Source organism: Macrotis lagotis, chromosome 2 (genome assembly GCF_037893015.1).
Source record: "Macrotis lagotis isolate mMagLag1 chromosome 2, bilby.v1.9.chrom.fasta, whole genome shotgun sequence".
Taxonomy (NCBI): domain Eukaryota; kingdom Metazoa; phylum Chordata; class Mammalia; order Peramelemorphia; family Peramelidae; genus Macrotis; species Macrotis lagotis.
Window position 1 is genome coordinate 203,033,078 of NC_133659.1, and position 24,010 is coordinate 203,057,087.

Sequence of the window (24,010 nt, forward strand, 5' to 3'; positions counted from 1 at the left end):
CTCACTGAGTTTTGGCCAATTGGTAATAAGTGTATTAACCTGCCCAAAGTTCTAATCAGGGACCAACATTAAAACCAGAGCTTGTCCTATTCAGGAACAAACTTTGCCAGAGTTTTCACCTTAAGAGCAAAACAGAATTAGGTTAACAGGTGCATTTATTGATGTCTCTAAGCCATAGACTTCTTGGTGTGTGTATGGGAGATGACTAGCTAAAGAGCCAAACCCTGCAAAATGGAGGCCTAAGTTGAGTTTTTAATAGCTTTGACTATCAGAAGGCAGGCTCTGAAATGTCACCTTTGATTTGTCCAATGGAAGGTAAAATCCCTCCAAACCAGGATGGGGCAATGGCAAGGTGAGATGGGTGGTGGTGGGGCAACTCAGGATGGGGTGAGGGAATTGACACCAGACATTCCAGTAAAAAAAAAATGCCTTATTCTAAAAAGACTTTCAAAGCAATGGAGACAGCTGTGGGGCTTTTGATGGGATTAAGAAGGCAAGTTCTTTATTCTTTTTTACAATTGAGGGAGTTTTCTCTTAGCCTTTGAAATTGCTAAGTTGATTTGCTCAAAGATTTCACCTAACCCTGCTTTTAAAAACACAGAACAATAATTTATATGTGTGTGTATGTATGTGTATTTCATGTGTGTAAAAAATTCAGTTAACAGAGCAATTCTGGATTTACCTTGTCTTTTCCATCTTTATTTGTGAGGTCTGTCTCATGCCTCTAGCTAACCCAGAAGGCTGGGTGACTTCAAAATAGCCCAGCATACATCCATCATGATTACCTAGAAGAAAGTGGCCAAAAGAAATAAGAGGAAAGTCTCTCAGACCCTAGCCTAAGTAAAGAAGCTAGGAGATGTCCATACCTCCATGCTTTTTCTATGCCTAGTCCTAGAAGACTGGAGAACAATGCCCAACTAAGAAGAGAGCTTGATTTTCCCTATAAATATACCAGAACTAGAGCTAAGATTATAGGAGAGAGAAAATAAAGAACCACCTCACTGAAACCTCAATTCTTCCACCCTTTAAGTAGAACTGAGGTTTTGGTTTTTTGTGTTTTGTTTTTGTTTTTGTTTTTTGTTTTTTGCAAGGCAAATGGGGTAAAGTAACTTGCCCAAGGCCACACAGCTAGGTAATTATTAAGTGTCTGAGGCTGGATTTGAACTCAGGTACTCCTGACTCCAGGGCCAGTGCTTTATCCACTGCTCTACCTAGTCGCCCCTAGAACTAAGTTTTAATGGTACTTGGAGTTTGCCAGTAACCAGTTTCTTGGTTTTGTGGCCCAGGCTGAATATGAATGATATAGAGAAAGAACTGGCTCTACTGAAGGAACGGCAGGAGCAGGGAAAAGCCCTTGTGGAACAATCAGTGACTGAAGCCACACTTTATCTACAGGACCAGGTGAGGGGCCTGGTCTCTGGTACCAGGAGTTGACTGGAATGGAGGAGAAAGGCCTCCCTTCTCTGCTATCCTCAGGGAAGTTATATTGAAAGGTCCTCTGGCTTCTAGTTTTAAGACCACAATACAGAAGCAAACCTATCTCTAGTCATTCCCTATGTCATCTTACTGACCACTGGCCTCCTCTCCCCCAATGACACAGGTCATTTCTAGGTTGGACTTGTATTGATCAACCTAGAATGCAGTATCTGTCCAGTAACAGTTGGCTACCCCACCAAGAAGCCATCATCAGTATAAGTTTGAACTGAAAAGTGACTATGTAAAGATCCCACATATAGGATATTTCATTTAGGGTGATATAGATGTGAATGGATCTGCAGGAACTGTTTTGAAATGGAGGGGAGTGTTCTCCAATACTTTGGGTGATGACCAAATAACCCACTGAAACATTTGACAAGTGGGAAGTGACCCTATCAAACAAGAGCAACTCTTGAGTAGCCCTTTCTCTCTAGAACTGTTGGAGGGAGCTGTTGAGTGAAAAAGGGGCCAATCCTATTCTTATCCCCCACCAATACCTTCCACCTCCACTGAGGCTAGTAGTCCAGACCCCCAGTCCAGGTCTTCCCAAATTCCCTAGGGCAATGTGACTTTGGAGCTTTGTCTGCAATTACCATTCATTCACCAGTAGATTCTTGTGACACCAGTATGCCCTATAGAATCTGGTGTAATCTCAGTCTCATTCAGAATTAGAAAACTTTTAGAGCCACAGATTGGGCACCAAAAGTGACATGTGGCAGGAGAGCCAATATCTGAATATTATTATCATAAAACCTACTAAAGGAAGTAGAACAAACCATAGATCCCAAGAGCCAGTAGAAAAGGCTTAGAGGTCATCTCTAGGTAAAGAACTCTACTAATTTGTTTGTTTCCATGCTATCCTGACTAGTACCCACCCTGAAAACTCCCCCCAATCTGATTTTCTTTGAAATATAGTTAGATAAACTTAGGATGATCATAGAGAACATGCTGTCTTCATCATCTACACTACTGTCTATGAGCATGACGCCCTCTAAGACTCAAGTTGCCTTGGACCCAAGTAAAGTTGACTCACACACCACCTGTCCAGCTTGCAGTCTGGACCTAAGCCAACAAGTCAGCCGGCTAGTACAGCGCTATGAGCAACTACAGGATATGGTCAGCAATCTGATGGCCTCTCGGCCCTCTAGAAAACATCAGCTCCAAGGCCAAGTAAGTCTGATTGGGCCATCTCCTGTCCTGGGATCAGCCAGGGAGTGAGGTACACTTCCAAGAAGCAGGCATCACCTAAGAGATAATATATCTGGTACCAACAACCTTCCTTCTCTACTTCCCAGGCTGCTATTTTGTTGGAAAGAGTGGAAAGTCAGCCAGGGTTTGGGAGGGGCCCCTAAGATCTAATCCCAGAAGACTAGCTGCTTTCTGGACAACACTAATGGGAGTAGGCATTTCAAACACAACAGAGAGGGTAGCTATGTGGTGCAATGGAAAGGGCACCGGCCCTGGAGCCAAGAAGACCTGAGTTCAACAACTTTATATTTTTATTTTAGGTTTTTTGCAAGGCAAATGGGGTTAAGTGGCTTGCCCAAGGCCACACAGCTAGGTAATATTAAGTATCTGAGACCGGATTTGAACCCAGGTACTCCTGATTCCAGGGCTGGTGCTTTATCCACTGCGCCACCTAGCTGCCCCAAGACCTGAGTTCAAATGTGACTTCAGGCACTAGCTAAGTGACCCTGAACAAGTCACTTAATCCTGATGCCTTAAAAAAAAAAATCAAACTCAGTGTAAGTGAAACAGAACTCATTATTCCCTTCCCCTAAAATACCTTCTTCCTAAATTCTCTTTAATCGGTCAAGGACATTACCATTCTTTTAATCCCCCAGTTCAAAAATCTTGACTATAGCCTCAGTTCTTCATTCACAATTCTGCCTCCATATTTCTTGTTTCTCTCTTTTTCTCCATTCACATAGTCACCACCCCAGTTCATCCCTGAACTGCCATGGCCTCCTAATTGTCCTCCCTGTATCCATTCTTCTCTCCCCCCCCCCCACCTTCATCCTTAACACAAATGCCAAACTGACATTTTTCAAGCAAGAGTCTGAGGGTCCATGTCACTACTCTGCTCATTAAGAGCCAAGGACTCCCTTTTACCTCTAGAACAGAAATCTAAACTCTTCTGCTTGGCACTTAAAACCCTTCCCAATCTGGTTCTAGACTATTTCTGGACTTTTACACATTGCTCTTTGTTATATACTCTATAGTCCAGCTAAACTGAACTTCTCGTTGGTCCTCATACCTATCTTCTCCTATCCCCATGCCTTTGGGCTGTCCTTCACTATTCCTCTTAGAATCACTGCTTCCGGGGGCAGCTAGGTGGCTCAGTGGATAGAGCACTGGCCCAGGAGTCAGGAGTACCTGAGTTCAAATCCAGCCTCAGACACTTAATAATTACCTAGCTGTGTGGCCTTGGGCAAGCCACTGAACCCCATTGCCTTGCAAAAGAAAAAAAAACCCTAAAAAAAAAAAGTCACTGCTTCCAAGGATAGACTTAAAGGTGAAGGGACTTCAAAGGTCATCTGGTCCTCCTGACTCATTTTATAGATTTGGAAATTGAGACTTGTTTAGTTTTGTGATTTACTCTGGTAACATACATTGGGGGAGAGATTTTAATCCACCCAAACTAGTGCTCTTTCTACTGTGTATCCATATCATCTCACTTCAAGAATACTAGAACTCAGTTGTTAGGTACTCTCTGCACCAACCTCATTTTATTTGATATTTCTTCTGCAAATATGTTTTGTGATTTTTGCAATCAAATTAAGTGAGTTGTCCAAGGTCACATAGCAAGTAAGAATAAAGTGTCCAAGGTCAGATTAGAAATCAAGTTCTCCTGACTCTAGGGCCAGTGCCCTAACCTATGGCATCATCTAGTTGTCCCTGCAAACATGTTGCATATATTTATAGTAGAATGTAAGCATGCTGAAGGTAGGGACATTTTAATGAATGCTTGTAAAATGGATGAATGAAGTCACTTTTCAAGTCTCCCCATTATGTCATGTTATGTCATGTTATCTGCATTGACTATTCAGAAACCTGAGATTGCATGCAATAAAGAAACAGAGGTGGTAGGGACGTACCTTCCTGTGGAACACATTTCCATACTGTTAGGCCATTAGGTGACCTGGACAAGTCACTTAATCCTGATTGCCTTAAAAAAAATTCAAACTCAGGATGAGTGAAACAATTCATTATTCCCTTCCCCTGAAACACCTTCTTCCTAAATTCTCTTTAATCTGTCAAGAATATTAATTGCCTACCTGGAGTAACTCTAGATGAGGCAGGGGGGAGGAAGAACAAGATTCATCCCTCAGACCATACTGCAAAGTACAGCTACCCACTGTTTCTTCCCTACAGCTCATGGAGTCTCTTAGTTCTTTACTAGACTGTTACCCATTTTATATGGTTTGGCTTGGGATTCTGACATATCCTGGAACACAGACCTATGAATTTGTGGGAAGGGGAAAACTCATGCCACCAAACTCAAAGTAACTTCCTTTTGTCCTTCCTTCCCCCCCCCCCCACCTCAGGATGAAGAGCTGCTGGGTCATATCCAGGCCACTATCCTTCAGGTGCAAGGTGATTGTGAGAAACTTAACATCACCACAGGCAATCTTCTTGAGGATCACAGGCAAAAACAGAAAGACATTGATGTAAGGTTTGGGCGGGGCTGGGTTGTGGTAGGAAGAAGGGGCAAGAATGAGAAGGGGGGAAAAAACTAGAAATGCCTAATGTCTACAAATCCTAAATCTGGTCTGCTGAGGTGGGAGGAAGTATCATCTTAACCAGCTACAAAATGGCATCCTAGGTCCTCTACCCCCACCCACCAGGTGCTTCAGTGACACACTGTGGGGCATCTTGGCTTATAGGAATGGAGGCTTTTGCCCTGGACCCAAACTTAGCCCTACCCTTGACATAACCTCCCCTCCTCAACTGATTCTGCTACACTCAGTGCTTTTGTTTCTGTCTCCATTCCTCTTGACCTTCTATACAGGTGCTGTTCCAGTCCCTGGAAAAGCTAGAGAAGGAGAAAGCCAACAGGGAAAACCTGGAGATGGAGATTGATGTGGTAAGAGGTCACATATTTATGAAACAGGCCTATTGTACCAGTTCATTCTATGAAATACATTTGGGATGGGGGTGGGGACCCATGGAAGAGATACACAGATCAAAGAGATGTTGGTAGGTGCCAGAGTGGGTGTTGGGGGAGGGGGAAGTGGTTTGGATGGAGGATGATCTCAGAGAGATAAATTCAATGAGTGGTTATCTCCATTGCACTTCCCCAATGAGGGCATCCACCTCATCTCTCCTGAGACAGAAAGCAGATAAGACTGCCCTTGCTGCCAAAGTGAGCCGAATCCAGTTTGATGCCACCACAGAGCAACTGAACCAAATGATGCAGGATCTGTTAACAAAGATGACTGGACAAGAGAAGGACTGGAAGAAAGCCCTGGACAAGATCCTGGTAGAAATGGATACCAAGGTGAAGGAACCTGAGAGCACTTGGGTTCTCAAAGAGATGCCTCATGGGGCGTCTAGGTGGTGCAGTGGATAAAGCACTGGAGTCAGGAGTACCTGGGTTCAAATCCGGTCTCAGACACTTAATAATTACCTAGCTGTGTGGGCTTGGGCAAGCCACTTAACCCCATTTGCCTTGCAAAAAAAAAAACCTAAAAAAAAAGAGAGAGAGATACCTCATGAATCTATCCATCTTTAAATGGTTTGAAAAGAGAAAAAACTTTAAAAAAAATTGCCCAGATACATTGTAGAGTATCCCCACTACAAGTCAAGGTTCTTCTACTATTCTTGGGAAGTGGGACCTTGCTTGGGTTTATTATTCACCCTTCCCTTCCCCTTTCCTTCTGGGCTACATACATGTTTCTCTATTTCCTTGGACGTCCCCACCTTCCTCAATGCTAATCCTTTGCTTCTTTCTGAGTAAGCTGGACCGCCTAGAATTAGATCCTGTGAAGAAGCTGCTAGAAGAGAAGTGGAAAGCTTTACGGAAGCAACTGAAGGAACAGTCTCCACTCTATCAGTCTGAGGAAGCTGCTGCCATGAGGAGGTGAACTGGGCTGGCAGACCCTGGGAGATCACACCTGGCTGGGGTAGGGTGGAGAGGAGAGCTATGGCACAAATGAAGGTAAAGAAGCATCAGAAGAGCCCACGTCCCATGATGGAATGACCAAGCCTGAAAAATCTCCTTCACTCTGTGAGAGGGGAGGAAGGCAATTCAAATCCTGCATCCAGACCCCTTTCACTGTACCACCCTGGAAAGGACTCAGGAGAGGGCTAGAGAGGGGTGTGGGTCTCACTCCTCAGACTCTCTCCATACTTAATTGTACTATGTGAGTAGGACTAAGACATCTATCCAAGGCTGGGAAACCTGCAAGGTTAGCAGAGCCCAGGTCCCCACTCCTATGTGTTGGGCCACTAGAGGGCACTAGCCCCTTACCTGTGAGTCTATAAGCTACCCTAGGCAACCCTAGGTCTCAATTATCCAGAGGCCACATTAGAACCCAGTTGGGATGAGGTAGAATAGACCTGTCCTTTGTCCGATTCTCCTCCTGGGAGAGAGGATATGCTGAGGATAAATGATTTAAAAGTAAATAGACTACCTGAAAGCCATGATGAAGGCTAGACATCATATTTCAGGAAATTATAAAGAAAAACTGGCCCCAAATCCTAGAAACAGAAGATACATTTGAAATGGAAAGAGTCCACCAATCACCATCTGAAAGAGATCTCAAAATGAGAAAGAATGTGAATTTACTGGAGTGTGTAGCTGTATCGATGTGAGAGAAAAGATTATTTCTTTCTTGTATTATCTCATTATTAAATCAAGACCAGAGTTTCCCTCTTTTCTTTTTCCTCATCCAGAAATCAACCAGTGTAAGAAATCTTTCTTAAAAACAGGAAAAGATACCATTGTATGTAATTGGAAAACAAAATATTTATATATATTTTTTAAAAAGACAGGAAAAGAAATTTAAATTTGGGTTAATGGAAGAATTTCTGATCATTGTGTATACTCACACATCATCTGGGAAAATATGGATTCTCCCTTTTGTCAAACAGCTGATATGAAAATTGTTAAGTGATCTATGTCATATACCCCAAAAGCCTCATAGTAATAGAGCCCCTCTCATTATAATATTATTTTCTCATCAATTTTTAACCAATCAGAGTTGATTGCCACCCTCAGGAATACCAGCTCTTCCAAGGACATATAAACTGTGAGCCCACTACCATTAGGAGTCTTTAGCATTAAGAGTGCCTCCGACCTTGTTTTATTAATAAACATGCTAACCTTATTAATAAAGTGATTAAGGGGTGGCTAGGTTGCACAGTGGATAGAGCACTGGCCCTGGAGTCAGAAGTCCCTGAGTTCAAATCTGACCTCAGACACTTGACAATTACCTAGCTGTGTGGCCTTGGGCAAGTCACTTAACTCCATTTGCCTTGCAAAAATCTAAAAACAAAAATAAAGTGATTAAATTACTCAAACTATGTATCTCAAACTTTTTAAACATCACACATGTATATGTACACAATATGTTATGTGGTCACATTGGGCATGAGCAGATAACACCTAAGGAGTCCTCCAGGACTGGGATCAGGGTTAATCTTATACAGGCTTTATTTCCAACTTCTCTGCTCCTTGCTCTCTAGTCCTAGGGTTCAGCCCTGATCTTGAAATAAGGAGAGGAAATCCCTCCAATATTTTTGGTCTTTCACATAATCTGATGTGCAAGATGATTTATGCTTAGCTTCTATCTTTACAGGCAGCTTTTGGCCCATTTCCATTGTCTCTCGTGTGACCGGCCTTTGGAAACAGCGGTACCTGGACCGTGAGTGCCCTTATACCATATCCCTTAAGAGACCTCATTTATGGGAAGGAGCCAATGTCTTCCTGATTCCTTAACTCTTCCTTACTTCTCTTCATTACTTCTTTACTTCTCTCTCTCTCTTGTCTCTACTTTCAACTCTTGTATTGAGATAAATATTTGTAATGTTCTTTGTCAACCAAAAAGCACTATATAAATTATCATTATTATCATTTATCCATTTTTAGAGCATGAAGACCATCTCCTTTCCTGGGCCTGGAAAGGTTTCATATCAATGGATAAGGAGTGCAATGAGGAATGATCTTGTAGGAGATATTAGGGGACTTTTTTTTTTATGGAAATAGGAGCTTTTTTGTATATTTATTCAAGTTCTTAGGCAAGGTTCAAGCCATAAGTAACATTTGTGGAATGGATTATTTAACCACTCTTGCCATCATAACATGATTGGGACAGAGGAAGACAAGAATAGTAAAGGCCAATAGTGTCACCATCTAAGATGACTCTCAAGGCAGAGATTGTACCTTGCAGATTAGATTCAGTCCCCTGATCAGGAAAGACAGGGTTTTCATCCATCCCTAGAGGATAAAAAATCATCTAGAGGAATAGATGGATAATATGGCAGAGGAGAGAGCTCTTATCATTACCCCCTAAGTGAATTTGCAGGGGTTGTGGAAACCATACGTCGATTTTAGGTAATCTGGATTTTTCATGTTGCTCTCCATGGACAGAATCATTCCTACAGTGCCTAGTGGTCCCGGAATGCCAGCACATCGTTCTAACCGTCCCTACACCATCTATGAATTGGAGCAAGTCCGACAGCAAAGCCGCAAGTATGGAATTGGCTCTGCCTGTAGAAAGGGCTTGGCACATTTTTTTCTTTTTCTTTTTTCTTTTTTTTCTCTTTCCTTCACTTCATTGCTCATGAGGGTCTATTTTTTGGGGGAGGGAGTATTATGTTTACTCTTTTTCTTTTCTTTTCTTTTCTTTTCTTTTTTTTTTAGGTTTTTTACAAGGCAGATGGGGTTAAGTGGCTTGCCCAAGGCCACACACCTAGGTAATTAAGCATTTGAGGTCAAATTTGAACTCAGGTACTCCTGACTCCAGGGCAAGTACTCTTATCCACTGCGCCACCTAACTGCCCCATATGTTTACTCTCAAACAAGAATATTTTAGTAATGTATGAAAAATATCATTTGTACAAAAATTTAAAAAATAAATATATATATATATTTTTAAAAAGGGCTTGGAAGGGGATATCAGAGGTACGGTTATTTCTGGAGGACTGAAATATTTTGGAGTTGGGTCAAAGGATTTATTGCTTTGTGAGAATGAGACCTGGAACACTAGAAGTATTAAATCATTAAGGAAGATGAAAACCCCTCCCCATGATTTTAGTCATAGGTCCTAGTCCTCACTTTTCTTTATGATCCATTCTCTGCTAAGATTGAATCCTACCCAGGATCCTCCTGTCTACTCATCTGTATCCTTCAAACAACTTATCTTGAGATACAGAGCAAGAGATGAAACCCATAAACTGGGACAATAGAGTTATTGGGGGGAGGGGGCAAAGTAGAGATGGGGAGCACATCAACAAACATTTATTTTGGGGATCAGTCAGTGAGCAAACATTTATTAAGTGCTTACTATTTGCTATAGATACTGTGTTAAACAGTGGGTTTACAAATGATCCCTGCCCTGGAGGAACTCACATTCTAATAGGGTAGACAAGATGCAAATATCTATGTACATACAAGATCCAAAGATTTTATTAAATATTTTATTTATTTTCCAACTATATGCAATGGTAGTTTTCAACAATTATTTTTTTCAAGGCTTTGAGTTTTACATTTTTCTTCCTCCCTCCCTCCCCCTGACAGAAAGCAATCTTCTATAAGCTATACATATATAACCATGCTCAACAAAGATTCATAGGTTTTAAATGCAAAGTAATATCAGAAAGATGGCATAGGCACCCCCTAAGGACTAGGAATGGTTTTTGGAGTAGGCATATCTTGAAGATGGGAGTTGAGTTGGATCTTAAAGGAAACCAGGGAAGTTGGGGTGGGGGAAGATTATTCTAGGACAAGAAAAAAAGAAAGGAGCCCCTGGGAAATTAAATGCTACCAGTGTTACTGGGTCACATTTTTTTTCAGTCATTTTTCAGTTATGATTCTTCATTACCACATTTGGAGTTTTCCTGGCAAGGATAGTGAAATAATTTGTCATTTCCTTCTCTAGCTCAGTTTACAGATGAAGAAATTGGGGGGGGGGGAAAGGATTAAATGACTTGCCTAGGGACATACAACTAAAAAGTGTCTGAGGGGGATTTGAAGTTAGAAAGATGAACCTAGCACTGCTAGCTAATCCTACTGGGTCACAGAGGTCCTGAGAGTGTAAGCAGCCTAGACAAGTCAAAAGGGGTCAGGTTATGAAAGGTTTTAAAAGTCAAACAGGAATTTATATTTAATCTTGGAGGTCACAGAGAACCACCATCCTTTGTGTGGGGCCACAGGGGCTCTGATGAAAGATCTTTTAGTCCCAGGGCTTATAACTTGGTTCCCCTGACCTCCATTTGGGGGATAGTAGGGTTAGTGATTGGAGCTTAATTTAATTGAGAACTAAAATCCTAGTTAAGAAGAATCACACTTAAATTAGCTACTGAGAAGTTGAGGTAGGTATTTGTGAGATATGTAGTATTTGAGCACCAAGGAACAAGGAAGAGAAGGTTGTTAGCTCTGATTATGACTGAAGGCTTATGAAAAGGTTCAATTTAGGGTCAGCTAAGTGGTGCAGTGGGTAGAGCCTGAGTTAAATCTGGCCACAGACACTTACTGTGTGACCCTGGGCAAGTCACTGAACTCCTATTTGCCTCAAAAATCCCAAAAAAATTCCATTTAGTTCATTCAATATGTATTGAGTTTCTATATATTATTCCATCAGCATTGTCTCAGATATCATGGAAGTATAAGACATTATCCCTCAAATCAATTTCTAATCAATTTGGGAAAATAAAGGCAGGCACATACACACTTTCATATCCATACAATTAAATAACAATATTGGGTAGGATTTGATTAAGGGTGACATTGGGTGGTGCAGGCAAAGAGTGCTGGAGAACAGAGAGATCATTCCTCTTGGCCAGTGATCAGGGAAGGCTTTATAGAAGAGGTGAGCCTACGTCAGGACCCTAAAGAAGGAAGAGTTAGATGAACTGAAGGGGAAAGACACACTCAGGTGAGATAGCACAAAGGTAAGAAAGGTAGTGTTTCCAATGATGAGGAGATAATTCTAGTTTGTGCATAAAGCTGCCATTAGGAAATCAATCCCTCTACCAGCCAACACCAATCTCTCCCTCTCTAGACTCCCTATAGCACATTTATTTAATTCATCATTAAATTTAACTTCGTCTGTTAAATAGGGGAGAGGAAGGGTGGAATTTGGACTGGGGGATCTCCGATGTCCCTATAAGATCTAGCAATCAATGATGGTACATTGGCTCATCGGATTCCCACAAGAACTCTATGTGAAGAAGACTGCAGCTATTATTAGCCCCACTTTACAGATGAGGAAACTGAGGCCCACAAAGCTCCAGGTCACATGAGTTGGTTAAGTGGCTGAGCTGGGACTTGAACCCAGATGTCTAACTCCATGATCACTGTTTCTTGTTTTTTTTTGTTTTTTTTTTTTGGTGAGGAAATTGGAGTTAAATGACTTGCCCAGGGTCACACAGCTAGTAAGTATCAAGTATCCGAGGGCAGATTTGAACTCAGGTCCTCCTAACTCCAGGACTGGTGCTCTATCCACTGCGCCACCTGGTTGACCCAACTGATATTTTTTTGTAGCATATTCAGTGAACTTCAGTGGTAATACTTTTTACCTTGACTAAATGATACAAATTTTTAGTTTGTTCATTCACAAGTATTTACAGAATACTCCCTATCTCCTGTAATGTCCTATGAAATTAAAAGGTTTTTGATGAAGAACAACCAAAAAAATCTATTTTCTCTTCCTCCTTTATTTCCTTATTGGAAAAATAAGAAAAAGAAAAGAAAAACATGTAATAAGAACATAATCAAGCAAAACAAATTCCTGCATTGGCCATGTCCCCCCCAAAATCTGTTTCTTTGTATCTTGAGTCTGTCACCTTTCTATTAGGTGATAGGTAGTATGGTTCATCATTGATTTTCAGAATCAATTATATTAAATACAACATTCTATGGCAACCTGTCTTGTACTATGACCTCTCTTCTTTCTTTTGATGATTACCAAAGTGGAAAATTGATTCCCTCTCCCCCCCCCAAAATGAAGAGAATAAAAAAAAGACCTCTAGAACAATGGGTGGATAGTCCAGAGGGCTGATAGGAAAATGAGGACAAGAAATGTTCAGGAAGAGAAGTCACAAGAGTTACTAGCTGAAACAGAAAAGGACTGCCACTAAGACAATGATAGCTCTTTTCATGTTTGAATATGTATTGGTATCCAGTTATTTCTTCTGTGCCTTGCCTTCTTTAATAGAGAACATTTGAATAGTGGACTAATAACCACAGCAACTCAATTTCCCTTGCATTTTATTTGTTTTTGCAAGACAATGGGGTTAAGTGACTTTCCCAAGGTCACACAACTAGTAAGTATCAAGTGTCTGAGTTCGATTTTGAATTCAGGTCCTCCTGACGCCAGGACCTGTACTCTATCCACTGCAGCACCTAGCTGCCCCTTCCTTTGCATTTTAGAAAACAAAAGTTTTTCTTGCATTAGCTCATCCATTTCACCTAGAAAGTAGGCCCTGAAAGAGTAGGAACTACCTCCTGCATCAGATTTTTGTAGAAAGGATACTTGGAAAGAAGAACCTTAAGACAATGGCGAAATGTGAGCTACTATTCTCCCTTTATGGATAAAAAGAAGTAGCTCAGAAGAAGTAAGTTAAAAAAGCTTTGTCCAAGATTACACAACTGAGACTAGAATCTTCTGCCTTTGTATGTGAAACTCTCTCTGCTCTACCATATTGATTTTTAAGATGGGTGCTACTTACATTTATTTTGTCTTTCCATACTGCTAACTACAGCATCTGGCACAATAGATTTCTAATAAAGAAGAGATTGTAATAGAATTGAATTTGGGGGGGGGTGGGCTTCTGACAAAGGTCTTACCCTGTTCTGGAGTGTGGGTGAAATTTCAGAGAATTACACTAGTGGAATATCCAGGAATGCAACCCCTAACCTGGGCTCAGAAATAGCTGGGATGACCCAGGGTAGAGTTAGGGAGAGGGGCTGAAGGGATTGGACCCCCTCCCACAGTCTGCTTTAGGACAAAGGCTAACAACCCCACTCTTTCCTCTACCACCCCCAGCCTGAGGTTGGGTACCTCCTTCCAACGAATGGAGCTAGGACAATTGGAAAGAAGTGTGGGCCGCCTGCATATGATGCACTCCAAGATGCTGATGGACATCGAGAAGGTGCAGATCCATTTTGGAGGCTCAGTTAAGACCAGCAGCCAGATGATCAGGGAACTGATCCAGGCCCAGTGCCTCAATGCCTCCTATTTCAAACGGTAGGAGCAATGATGGGAAGGCAGGGTCCCTCCTCACCTCCAGCCCTGATCCCTGGGGAGTTAGGTGTAGGAGGAGGCTGCTTTGAGATGAGCAGAAGTCCACAGAGAATCCTTGCCATTCTGAACAAGTTTCTGGACCACTTGCTCCAAATAAAACCCTCCTTATTTGGCTTCTGACTCCAGAGATTTGTGTTGATCATGCATTTTTTTTTGGGGGGGGAATGTATGATAATCAGTTAACATTAAGCATCTATTATTTGCCTGGCATTAAAAATACAAAAAAGGCAAAAAATAATATTAATAATAATACTACTAATCAATGTGTGTGTCTTCTGTTCCCAAAGTCTCTTGACCACAGCTCTCCTGACTGGGATAAGTCCTTTTTTTTAAATTGATATTTTATTTTACTTTTCTAATTATATGTTATGAAAGTTTTTCAACATTCATCCATATGTATAAATTACACAATTTTCTTCCACCCTCCCTTCCCTGCTCCCCTCCTCTCAGCGGCAAACAGTCTAGTGAATGTTGTACATATACATTTGTATTTAATATGTTACTTATGAGTCATTTTGTATATGAGGAATTAGGTTTAATGGGAAAAAATGAAAATCATGGGATAGGAAGGAACATAGTTCATTCAGATTGTGGTTTTTTGGTTTTTTTGTTTTTTGGTCTGGATGTGGAGACATGCCATTTTTATACTCTACTTTTTGCATCTCCTGCCAACTCATGAGTCTCCACCTCCTCCCTTCTGTGGGGAAGAGAGCAGAAAATTGCCATTAGCCTCTGACTCCCCATAGAGACCTGTTCAACTCATCTTCTACAGACCCTACAAGGTGAGCAGTTCATCCTGCTCCAACATCCTGGTGATGTTTCCCTTGGGACCATAGCTGTTGTCTCTTGCAGGATTCAAGATATACCAGATTATTCCTATATGTCAGTGCCACGTCGCTGTGGTGGTAGCCATACACTCACCTTCCCCTATCGCCGCTACACCCGCCTACAGAACTTGGCTCAGTGTATCTACCCTACAGAAGACATACAGACCTCCTTGAAGGTACAGGGCAGGAGCTGGGCAGAACTGCATAGGAAAGGATAAGAAGGGAAGACTTGCCTTAGAACCAGAGACTTGAAGGTGTGGAAAGCATGCGTGTTTCTCAGGTTCACTCGCAGAAGTTCTCACGTCCCTCTTCACTCTGGCATGTCTTCCTAAGGCCATAAGGATGACTTTGTTCTTGGAGTGGGTAAGAAGGGTGGGAAGAGTTGTAGGAAGGTTCCTACAGTCCCTTTACTCTTCCTCCAGTCTAGGACTTCTTAATGTTGGGTACATGAACTTACTCTAAAAAAAAAAAATTGTATAGCTATATATATTGCTGTAATTGATTTCCTTTGTAATCAATCCTGCATATTTTATGTACATTTGAAATAGATTTTTTTTTTGTCCATGATACAAAAAAGGTTAAGAACTCCTGATATAGATATGGGTGGTTGATGCAAGTTGGAAGATGGATGGGAGGTCTTAGGTACCACCATGGTGATGGAAGTATGTCCTTGTAGCATGAGGTGGACATCTTAGGCCTGGATGGCCATATCTATAAGGGACGATTGGACACAAGGCTTCCTGGAATCCCAAACAAAGAAGGTGAGTATTTAGGAGCACAGAATCACCAGTATCCCTACATGAACAGTAGGAAATCAAACACTGGGTCTAAGGTTTTACCATGCAGCACTGCAGAACATTAGATCTCTGGGCAATCATTAAAGTTTATTAAGTCCCTACTATGTGCCAGCTTCTATGCACAGGATGCAAAGAGAGGCAAAAGACAGTCCCTGCCCTTAAGGAGCTTATAATCTAATGAGAGAGACAATGTTTAAACAAATAAATATACCCACACACTATATACAGGTTAAATGGGAAGTGATAGAGAGAATGCACTGGAATTAAGAGGGGGTTGGGGAGGGCTTCCTGAAGAAGGTGGGAGTTTATTGATAGGACTTAAAGGAAGCCAGGGAGATCAGTAGTTGGAGCAGAAAAGGGAGAATATTTCAAGCATTGGGGACAGCCAAAGAATACGCTCAGAGCTAAGAGACAGAGGATCTTGTTGATAGAATGGCCAGGAGACTGGTGTCACTGGACCGAAGAGAACATGTCAGGGAGCAAGGTTGGAAGAAGACTGGAAAGGTAGGAAGGTTTGTGAAGGACTTTGAATGCCAAATAGAGCATTTTGCATTTGATCTTGGAAGTGATAGAGTACCACTGGAATTTATTGAATGTGGAGATAGGGGTTACATGAGCAGATCTGCATTTATGAAAATCACTTTTGTGGCTGAATGGAAGATGTATTGGGGTGAGGAGGTGGCCTGGAGGCTGAACGACCATCTCCTCCCCCCCCCCCCAGCAGGTTCAACCTGCAACAGAGCTGTGGAGGACAGAAGTGGGGGGTTATTGGAGAGATGTTACAGAGGTGAAATCAGTAGTTCTTGACTTTGTCTCCCATATCCAGCATCACCCTCTCTCTACCCCAGCCCATATCCTCAACATGCAAAAAATGGCAAATTTCCTAGGGACCCTGTATCCAAATACAGAGATCCTACCACCTCTGTCCCTCAGGAGTCTTCATGGGGAAGACCAATATACTGCTTTTCCGGAATATAGACAGTATTATGTAGTAGAAAAGTCAAGATGTTGAGTTGGAGTTCAAATCCTAGCTCTGTTACTTATTAGCTGGGTGACCCAAGGCAAGTCACTTCCTCGCTCAGCCTCCTGTAAAAAGAAGTAATTGGACCAGCCCTTCCAGCTCTAAATTTATGATCCTGAGAGCCACACTCTTTGCCTATGAGCTTAACCATCTAATGGGACAGCTTAGGTGGTTCAGTGGATAGAGAGCCAGGTCTAGAGTCTGGAAGACTCATCTTCTGAGTTCTAATCCAGCCTTGGACACTTTCGAGCTGTTTAGTCTTGGGCCACCTAACTCTATTTGCTTCAATTTCCTCAACTGTAAAATGAATTGGAGAAGGAAATGGAAAACCACTCCAGTATTTCTGCCAAGAAAACCCCAAATGGGATCATTAAGGGTTGGACATGAATGAAAAACAACTAAAAAAACAAAAACAGGAAACATCAGCTGTCCTCCTTGCCTGTGACTCCCTGCAAATTACCATGCCTACCTTTCTACTTGGCACTGACCCCTTTTCCCTAAAACTCATCTTCTTCCTACCCTTCCCACTACATCCAGGTTCTTTGAAGAACAGACCAAAGAATCTTGATCCTATTGGACAAAACAGGCAATCCCTTTCGAGACCTCAGAGTGCTCAGATGCTGGTGGCTAATATAGCAGGTAATTATTTGGCCACTCCTGAATTCCTTTTCCCTCCCATCCCAACTCTTGGCCCCTTGGGTCTGGCTCCTTCCCCATGGACTCTGGCATCTTTGGGAGGGAAGGAGGGTTATGGGCACTGGAGAAAGAGAGTGTTCAAGAGCTGGGAGTGATGGGAGGGGGCTTAACTGAGGCATTTCTTGGTTCTGGATTCTGTAGATTACTTAGGACAGACTTTGTTCTGGGAGACTACATGGTATAAACTTTAAGGAGTGGCTAAGGTGTGGGTAGAAGTGTTGGGTTGGATGGCAGGAGGTGGGAAGCGGGAAGATGCAATGGTTATGGTTCCTTCCACAGGTCCCAAACAACTAGGTGTTTCCTTGTCCAAAGAGTGTTTTCCTGCCCAGATTTCCCAAGAGCTTTCAGGGGCAGGGTTCTCTAGAGAGCAGAGCTAAGAGTAATGGGTGGGTGGGTGGGTGGGGACAAATTGGAGTTTGAAGCAAGAAAACATTTCCTAATTGAACTATACCAAAGCGGAATGAGCTTCTTTGGGAAGTGAGTTCCCCTGACTGGAAGTGTTCTTGTGTTAAGTTATGAAAAGGATTCTTGCTCACTTATGGGCTGGTTGAGCCTCTAAGGTTCTGAGAGTCCCTGACACCTCCCTCTCAGGGCCTTGGTTGGAGGAGGGAAGGGACTGAACTGGTCCTCAAAGGGGAAATAGTTCAGGTTTTCTGGACCTGTATCCTTGAAAGAGTTAATTCCCTTCTAGGTAAATTGAGTCTATTGGGTTAGAAGAGGGAAATGTCCCATGGGTAGAAACCAGGTCTGAGCAGGCCATTGGGCTCACTGAGGCCAGCTCAAGGGCACTGCCTGGGGTTCCTTGAGAAAGGGATAGCAACTGGCAGATGGTCCATCACACTACTATTTCCCGGGCCTCCCACACAGTTAGAGGCTGTTGTGAACTTCCCCAAGGTCTTAGGGAATGTATATTTAAGGAGGAATCTTAGTCTTAGCTCTAACATCTTCACTCCCACTAGAGTTTTTAAACATTTAGTGGGATAGGTAAAAATATATGGAGAGCAGGGCTCAGAAGAAATGCCTACCAACTAGTGTGAATTTCGCCCCAAATGAAATCCCTAAAAGAATTATGGGGCCCATTTGTTTTATGCCTCACAAGAATTAAAGGGGACATTTTGACTTGTTTAAATTAGGTGTGGGGGTTCAGAACTTAAAACTTATTCCACCATAAACACTGACCTCATACATCCCACCCTGTGCTCATTTCTGTGGACAGTATGACCCTGTGGGGAGCCTAGGCAAACCAAACCTCCTTGCCCAGCTGGGCCTAGTGAACAGGGAAGAATTCCTTAGGGTGGGTTTCTAGTGTAATTCTTCTAGACTATGCCCCCTCTTGGAGATTAACTAGGTAGTCCAGAGAAGGTACCAGCCATCCTCACCCCTATTGTTTCTTGTCTCTAGCCCAGCAAATGAAGAGCAGATCTGTTTCCTCTCAGGGGCATCTCACAGAGCTTAATGGCATACACCCACCAAGTCCCACAACTGTTAACCCCCCCAGTAACAACCCCTAGATTAGAGGATGTTTACTGAGGTGAATATGGATCTTCTCTACTCTGCCCTAGATAAGACCAAGCAGGAATACCCTAGCCTCAGAAAAACATACATTCGCCCATAGTTCTTGCCAATAAATGTTTGCAAAGAAGATGACCATGCTTATGTTCAATCACAGCGGGTGGGGGATTTGTGTGTGGATTAATATATGGTTAAAGTCAAGATGGCACTTAATTCGAATCACAATATGATTCTGCAACCATCTGAAACAACAGAACTGGATGCAATAATATATTTTGAAGAGCAAAGAAGTTCAAGAAGCAACTAGTCTGCACACCTGAATCTAATCAGGAAAGAAAACTGGATGGATTTGCTTTGCAAACACATCAAAAACAGAACCCCTCCCCCCAAAAAAAATAAAGCAAGCAAATGTAGCAACCAAAAGAAACAGGGAAACCCTGAAAAGATTTTTTTTTTGGATGAGATAATTGGGATTAAGTGACTTGCCTAGGGTCACACAGTAACTGAAGTCCCATTTGAATTAGGGTCTTCCAGACTTCAGACCCATCCACTCTAATCTACTGTGCCATCTGGTTAAGTGCTTAATAAATGCTTTTCCATCCATTAATTTATTCATACACAGAGGGAATAGAATTCTAGGAGCATTTAAGTATAGTGGCATGGAAGGAGTACATACTAGACTTAGAGTCTGTCTGGAAGACCTGAGTTTGGACTCACTTTCCTGTGTAACCTTAGATAAGTCACTCAACCTTTATCTGCCTCATTTTCCTCCATTTGTAAAATGGGACTAACTCAGGGATAACTTGAAGACTGAAGTATTCCACGTAAAACATTTTGCAATCCTTAAAGAGCTATATTAGTGCTATTATTTTTCTTTTCCACTGAAGTAGCCCCTGAACTAAGCATTAATAAAAAACAAGGATTGGAGAAGCAGATGTGAATTTGAATCACAGGGATGTCCTGTGAAGATCCATGACCCATTCCTTTGGAAGAGTATTTTGGCAAATTTTTGGAGGCTGGATTAGAAAAGAGAGACACTTAATTCAGGAAGAGCCACTAGGAGACTCCTATAATAATTCAGTTAAGACATGAGCATCTGAATTAAGGGAATAACCTCATTAAGTGGACATAAGAGGAAAGATGTGAGAGGCATGGAAATATTATCAAAACCTAATAACTGATTAAGGTGGAGGAAATAAGGGAGAAGGAAGAATAGGATGACTCAGGAGTTATGAACCTGGATGAATGGAAGGATGGTGGACCCTCAGCAGAAACAGGGAAGTTTGGAGAAGGGGTTGGAGGAGTTAATTATTCCTTTTTGAAGCATACTGAGTTTGAATTGCTAATAAGTGACAATCAGAGGCAGCTAGGTGACATGGAGGGAGGGAGGGAGGGAGAGAGGAAGGAAGGGGGGGGAGGAAGGAAGGAAGACAGTGATCACCTATCAGTTAACAAGGGAGGATTGATGTATAGGAAAGAGCTAAGGGAAGGATGGCAGGTAGGTGGCAATGGATATCTGGAATCAGGAAGACTCATCTTCATGAGTTCAAATCTGGCTTCAGACACTAGTTGTTACTCTAGGCAAGTCACTTAAGAAATAAACGTAAGAAATAAAACATACATTTTCACCACAAAGTAGAATTAAAAAAAAGAATTACACATGCAATTGTACATCTATTATATAAAACTTGCATACTTGCATTTCTTTTTTCTTTTTAGATTTTTTTCAAGGCAAATGGGGCTAAGTGGTTTGCCCAAGGCCACACGGCTAGGTAATTAGTGTCTGAGACCAGATTTGTACCTAGGTACTCCTGATTCCAAGGCCGGTGCTCTATTTACTGCGCCACCTAGCTGCCCCCTTGCATTTCTTTTTAAATATCTTTGCCATGAAACTCCAGATGGGATCAAAAGGAGTTGGATACGACTGAACAACATGTGTGGGATATACATAAAAAATTGATCATTGAATCCCTTGGAGTGGATTCTGGAGTTTAGATTACTATGGGGATGGTATATGTTGACAAAAGGAGATCCCACAATATCCACACTAAAGGGACTTGGAGGGTGGGGGAGGTAGGCAGATAGATGATGATTAATAATGAGACAGAGCAGAGGGACAGATGGGGAAGAGGACCAGGAGAGAGCAATGCCTTGGAAGCCAAGGGAGGGAGGTGGTAGAGACCTTCCAGGAGAAGGTAAACAACAGCATTGAAAGCTGCATAGAAACTAAGGATGATGAGTGCTGAGGAAAGGTCATTGGGTTTAGCAGGATTCCTTACCTGGGAAAGACCAGTTTCAGAGGAGGGTTGGATCAAAAATCATACCTCAATCAATGGAGCAGTAAGTGGGTGATGAAGTAGAGCTCTCCTCAAGCCTCCCACACTTTTCTCTCCCCATGCCCTCCTCAGCCTAGGACCTTATCTCATACTTTACTGAGAAAATCGAGACCATTGTCTGGCCAGCTTCAACCCCAAACCCTATGTTATTCCTAACTCTCTCCTCTCTTTTCCTGACCCCCATCTCTAATACTGAGGGGACCCTTCTTCTAGACTTTCTGCATTATCATTCTTCTTCCTAATTTTTCATCTCTCCACAAGTTCTTTTCTTGTGGTCAGATACTGTATCATGAGATAGATCTGAACTCAGGTCTTCCTGATTTTAGGTTTAATGGGTCAGTTGGCTGCCTAAAAGAGCAAAACAAATCTTTTCCATCTTTTTGTGTGACAGTGGGGTTAAGTGATTTGCCCAAGGTCACATAGCTACTAAGAATTAAGTATCTAAGGCTGGATTTGAACTCAGGTCCTACTGACTCCAAGGCTGGTGCTCTATCCACTGCACCCACCTAGCTGTCTCAGAACTTTACCATCTAAAAAAATCTTCACTAGACCCTTAAGAGGAAGTTATTTTCCTATGTCTCCAATTTCTTTTTCAGCTAAACTTCTAGAAAGAAGCTTCCTTTTTACATCTTGACTTTCCCCATCATGGGAAAGAGCAACATAAAAGAAATGGAAAATTAAATGGAAATTTTAGGGGAGTTTTGCAGGAGTTGAAGATGGCATATGAAAGCCAGCAGATGATAGAGAGCCTGTGACTAAATACTGAATATAAATTTTTATAAAGGTAATATAAACACCCTATAAAAGAAAAATAGAAAAATCTGATTGCTCTGGTATGAAGGAAAGGCCAAAAAATTTTATAAGGATTTTTCAGAACCCGATGTGGAAGGGATAACAGTACTTTCATTTCCCCTACTTCTCCTCACTTTTCAACCCTCTGTATTCTGACTCTTCATCTCAAAGCTCTTTCGAAAAGTTACCAAATCACCTGTCAATCTTACCATCTCTTCTTAGTCTCATTCTTTTTGACCTCTGTTCATTGTTGACCAACCTCTCTTCCTGAATATTATTGTTTTATCTCATTTTGATCTCATCTGCCACATGGGTTTAATTATCTCTATGTAGATAATGTTCATATCTATATATCCTATGCCAGTCACTCTCCTGAGCTCTGATTTTATTATTTATTGTGGTTGCTCAGTTGTTTCAATCATACCTGACTCTTCATCATCCCATTTGGGGTTTTCTTTGCAAAGATAATAGTTTGGTATGCCAATTCCTTCTCTAGCTCATTTTACAGAGGAAGAAACTTGCCTATGTCAGACAGCTAGTGTCTTCGGTTGGATTAGGACTTGGGTCCTTCTGACTCCAGGCCTGGTGATCAATCTTGCTATTTCTACCTCCACAATATCTCTGGATCTATCTCCTCACTATTAATATAGCTACCACCTTAATCCAGGTCTCCAACATCTCTCATCTGAACTACTTCTACAGCCTTGATATGGTCTCCAAGTCTCAATTCTTTCCCCACCAATCCTTCACACAACTACCAAAGTGATTCTCCTAACAGAAGTCTGATCATATTACACCCCCTCCCTCTCCACAACACTCAATAAGTCCCAATTCTATCACCTCTTAAAATTAAATATCTGTTCCTCTTTTTGACTAGTAAAAGATTTTCACAACTTCACCCAGATTTGTTACGTTACTCCCCTCCAAACACCCCAGACACGAGCAAGACAAAAATATTTTCCTATTCCTCAAAAGATGAGCTGGTTAACCATGGGGGCCTAGTCAGAAAGTGAGAGCCGCTATGGGGATTCTGAAGTCTAAGAAGGAAGAGATGAATGAGGGTCATATGATCTTATCTCCACTGGTAAATGAAAACGGACCTGGAGTCCTTTATTCAAGGAAGAAACACATGAGTCAAGACGCAGTGAAGGAAATCAAAACCCTGGGTTTTTCTGATCTAATTCTCACCATTCTCTGCTGTGAGAGGTGCTTAGAACCCAAGATGGGGAGTTCCCCACCCACCCTCCCACACATTCTGGTGGGGCTACCTTACCCCACACTGGGTGGGGCAAGAGGCCTGATGACAAAAGTGGAGTTCTTGGAAGGAAAATGTGGCAGGCATTGGTTACTAGAAGTCTTATCTTTCTTCTACCACCCAGGGTGGATGTTTGAAAGGAATGGGGGTGTGCTACAGGTGGTGAAGTGGGTAGAGGACCAAGTCTGAAGTTAAGAAGACCTGTCTCCCCAAGTTCAAACCTGGCCTCAGATATTTCATAGCTGTGAAACTCTGGATAAGTGACTTAATTCCAGTTTCCTCAGTTTTCTCATCTGTAAAAAAGGAGCTGTAGAAGGAAATGGTGAATCACTCCAGTATCTCTGACAAGAAAATCCCAAATGGGGGCAATGAAAAAGTCAGATACAATGGGTGCCAATGAGGAGGGGAAGCATCTACTATATCTCGATGGGTCTTCTGAGAAGTGATTTGTCCCATGGTGAGAAAGGGAGTCCTTCCCCTTTCTCTCTCTGATGGCCCTGACCCCGAGTTCACCTTAAGGATCATCCTCTTGGCAGCTGTGGTCTGCTCTCAATGACAAGACCAGGGGTTGAGAAAAGCACGTCTTTTCCTTTCACTCTCGTTTCCTTCACTTGTTGTCCTTCGTTCTTGAAGACCGAATCAGGGAGGTGATGCCATGACATGGACTTGAATTGGATTAGAGTCAGGGGGTGGTGTGCTACGTCACCAGCCTCACCTTCTCCTCTGGAGCCAACTGGGTCCAATTGCCCAAGGTCACACAGCCAGTATCAAACATCTGAGGTCATAATTTGAACTCAGGTCCTCCTGACTCTAGGACTGGTGCTCTAT

General features: G+C 42.2%; 1 protein-coding gene across 3 annotated transcripts in view; it reads left to right on the forward strand.

Annotated features, from left to right (window-relative positions):
- The window catches only part of QRICH2 (glutamine rich 2), a 39,672-nt gene extending 20,742 nt beyond the window's left edge, over nt 1-18,930 (forward strand). Inside the window, exons 8-20 of one of the 3 annotated variants that reach the window (XM_074224502.1) lie at nt 1,287-1,401; nt 2,392-2,646; nt 5,025-5,147; nt 5,489-5,563; nt 5,813-5,977; nt 6,438-6,559; nt 8,280-8,345; nt 9,071-9,172; nt 13,689-13,889; nt 14,799-14,949; nt 15,450-15,534; nt 17,129-17,230; nt 18,689-18,930. In XM_074224502.1, coding sequence (XP_074080603.1) covers nt 1,287-1,401; nt 2,392-2,646; nt 5,025-5,147; nt 5,489-5,563; nt 5,813-5,977; nt 6,438-6,559; nt 8,280-8,345; nt 9,071-9,172; nt 13,689-13,889; nt 14,799-14,949; nt 15,450-15,534; nt 17,129-17,230; nt 18,689-18,798 — 1,672 coding nt within the window. In that variant the 3' untranslated portion in view covers nt 18,799-18,930. Of the gene's footprint in view, nt 1-1,286; nt 1,402-2,391; nt 2,647-5,024; nt 5,148-5,488; nt 5,564-5,812; nt 5,978-6,437; nt 6,560-8,279; nt 8,346-9,070; nt 9,173-13,688; nt 13,890-14,798; nt 14,950-15,350; nt 15,535-17,128; nt 17,231-18,688 lie in introns of those variants that run through there. The other 2 variants (XM_074224504.1, XM_074224503.1) reach the window with 2 other exon arrangements.
- The last annotated feature ends 5,080 nt before the right edge of the window (nt 18,931-24,010 follow it).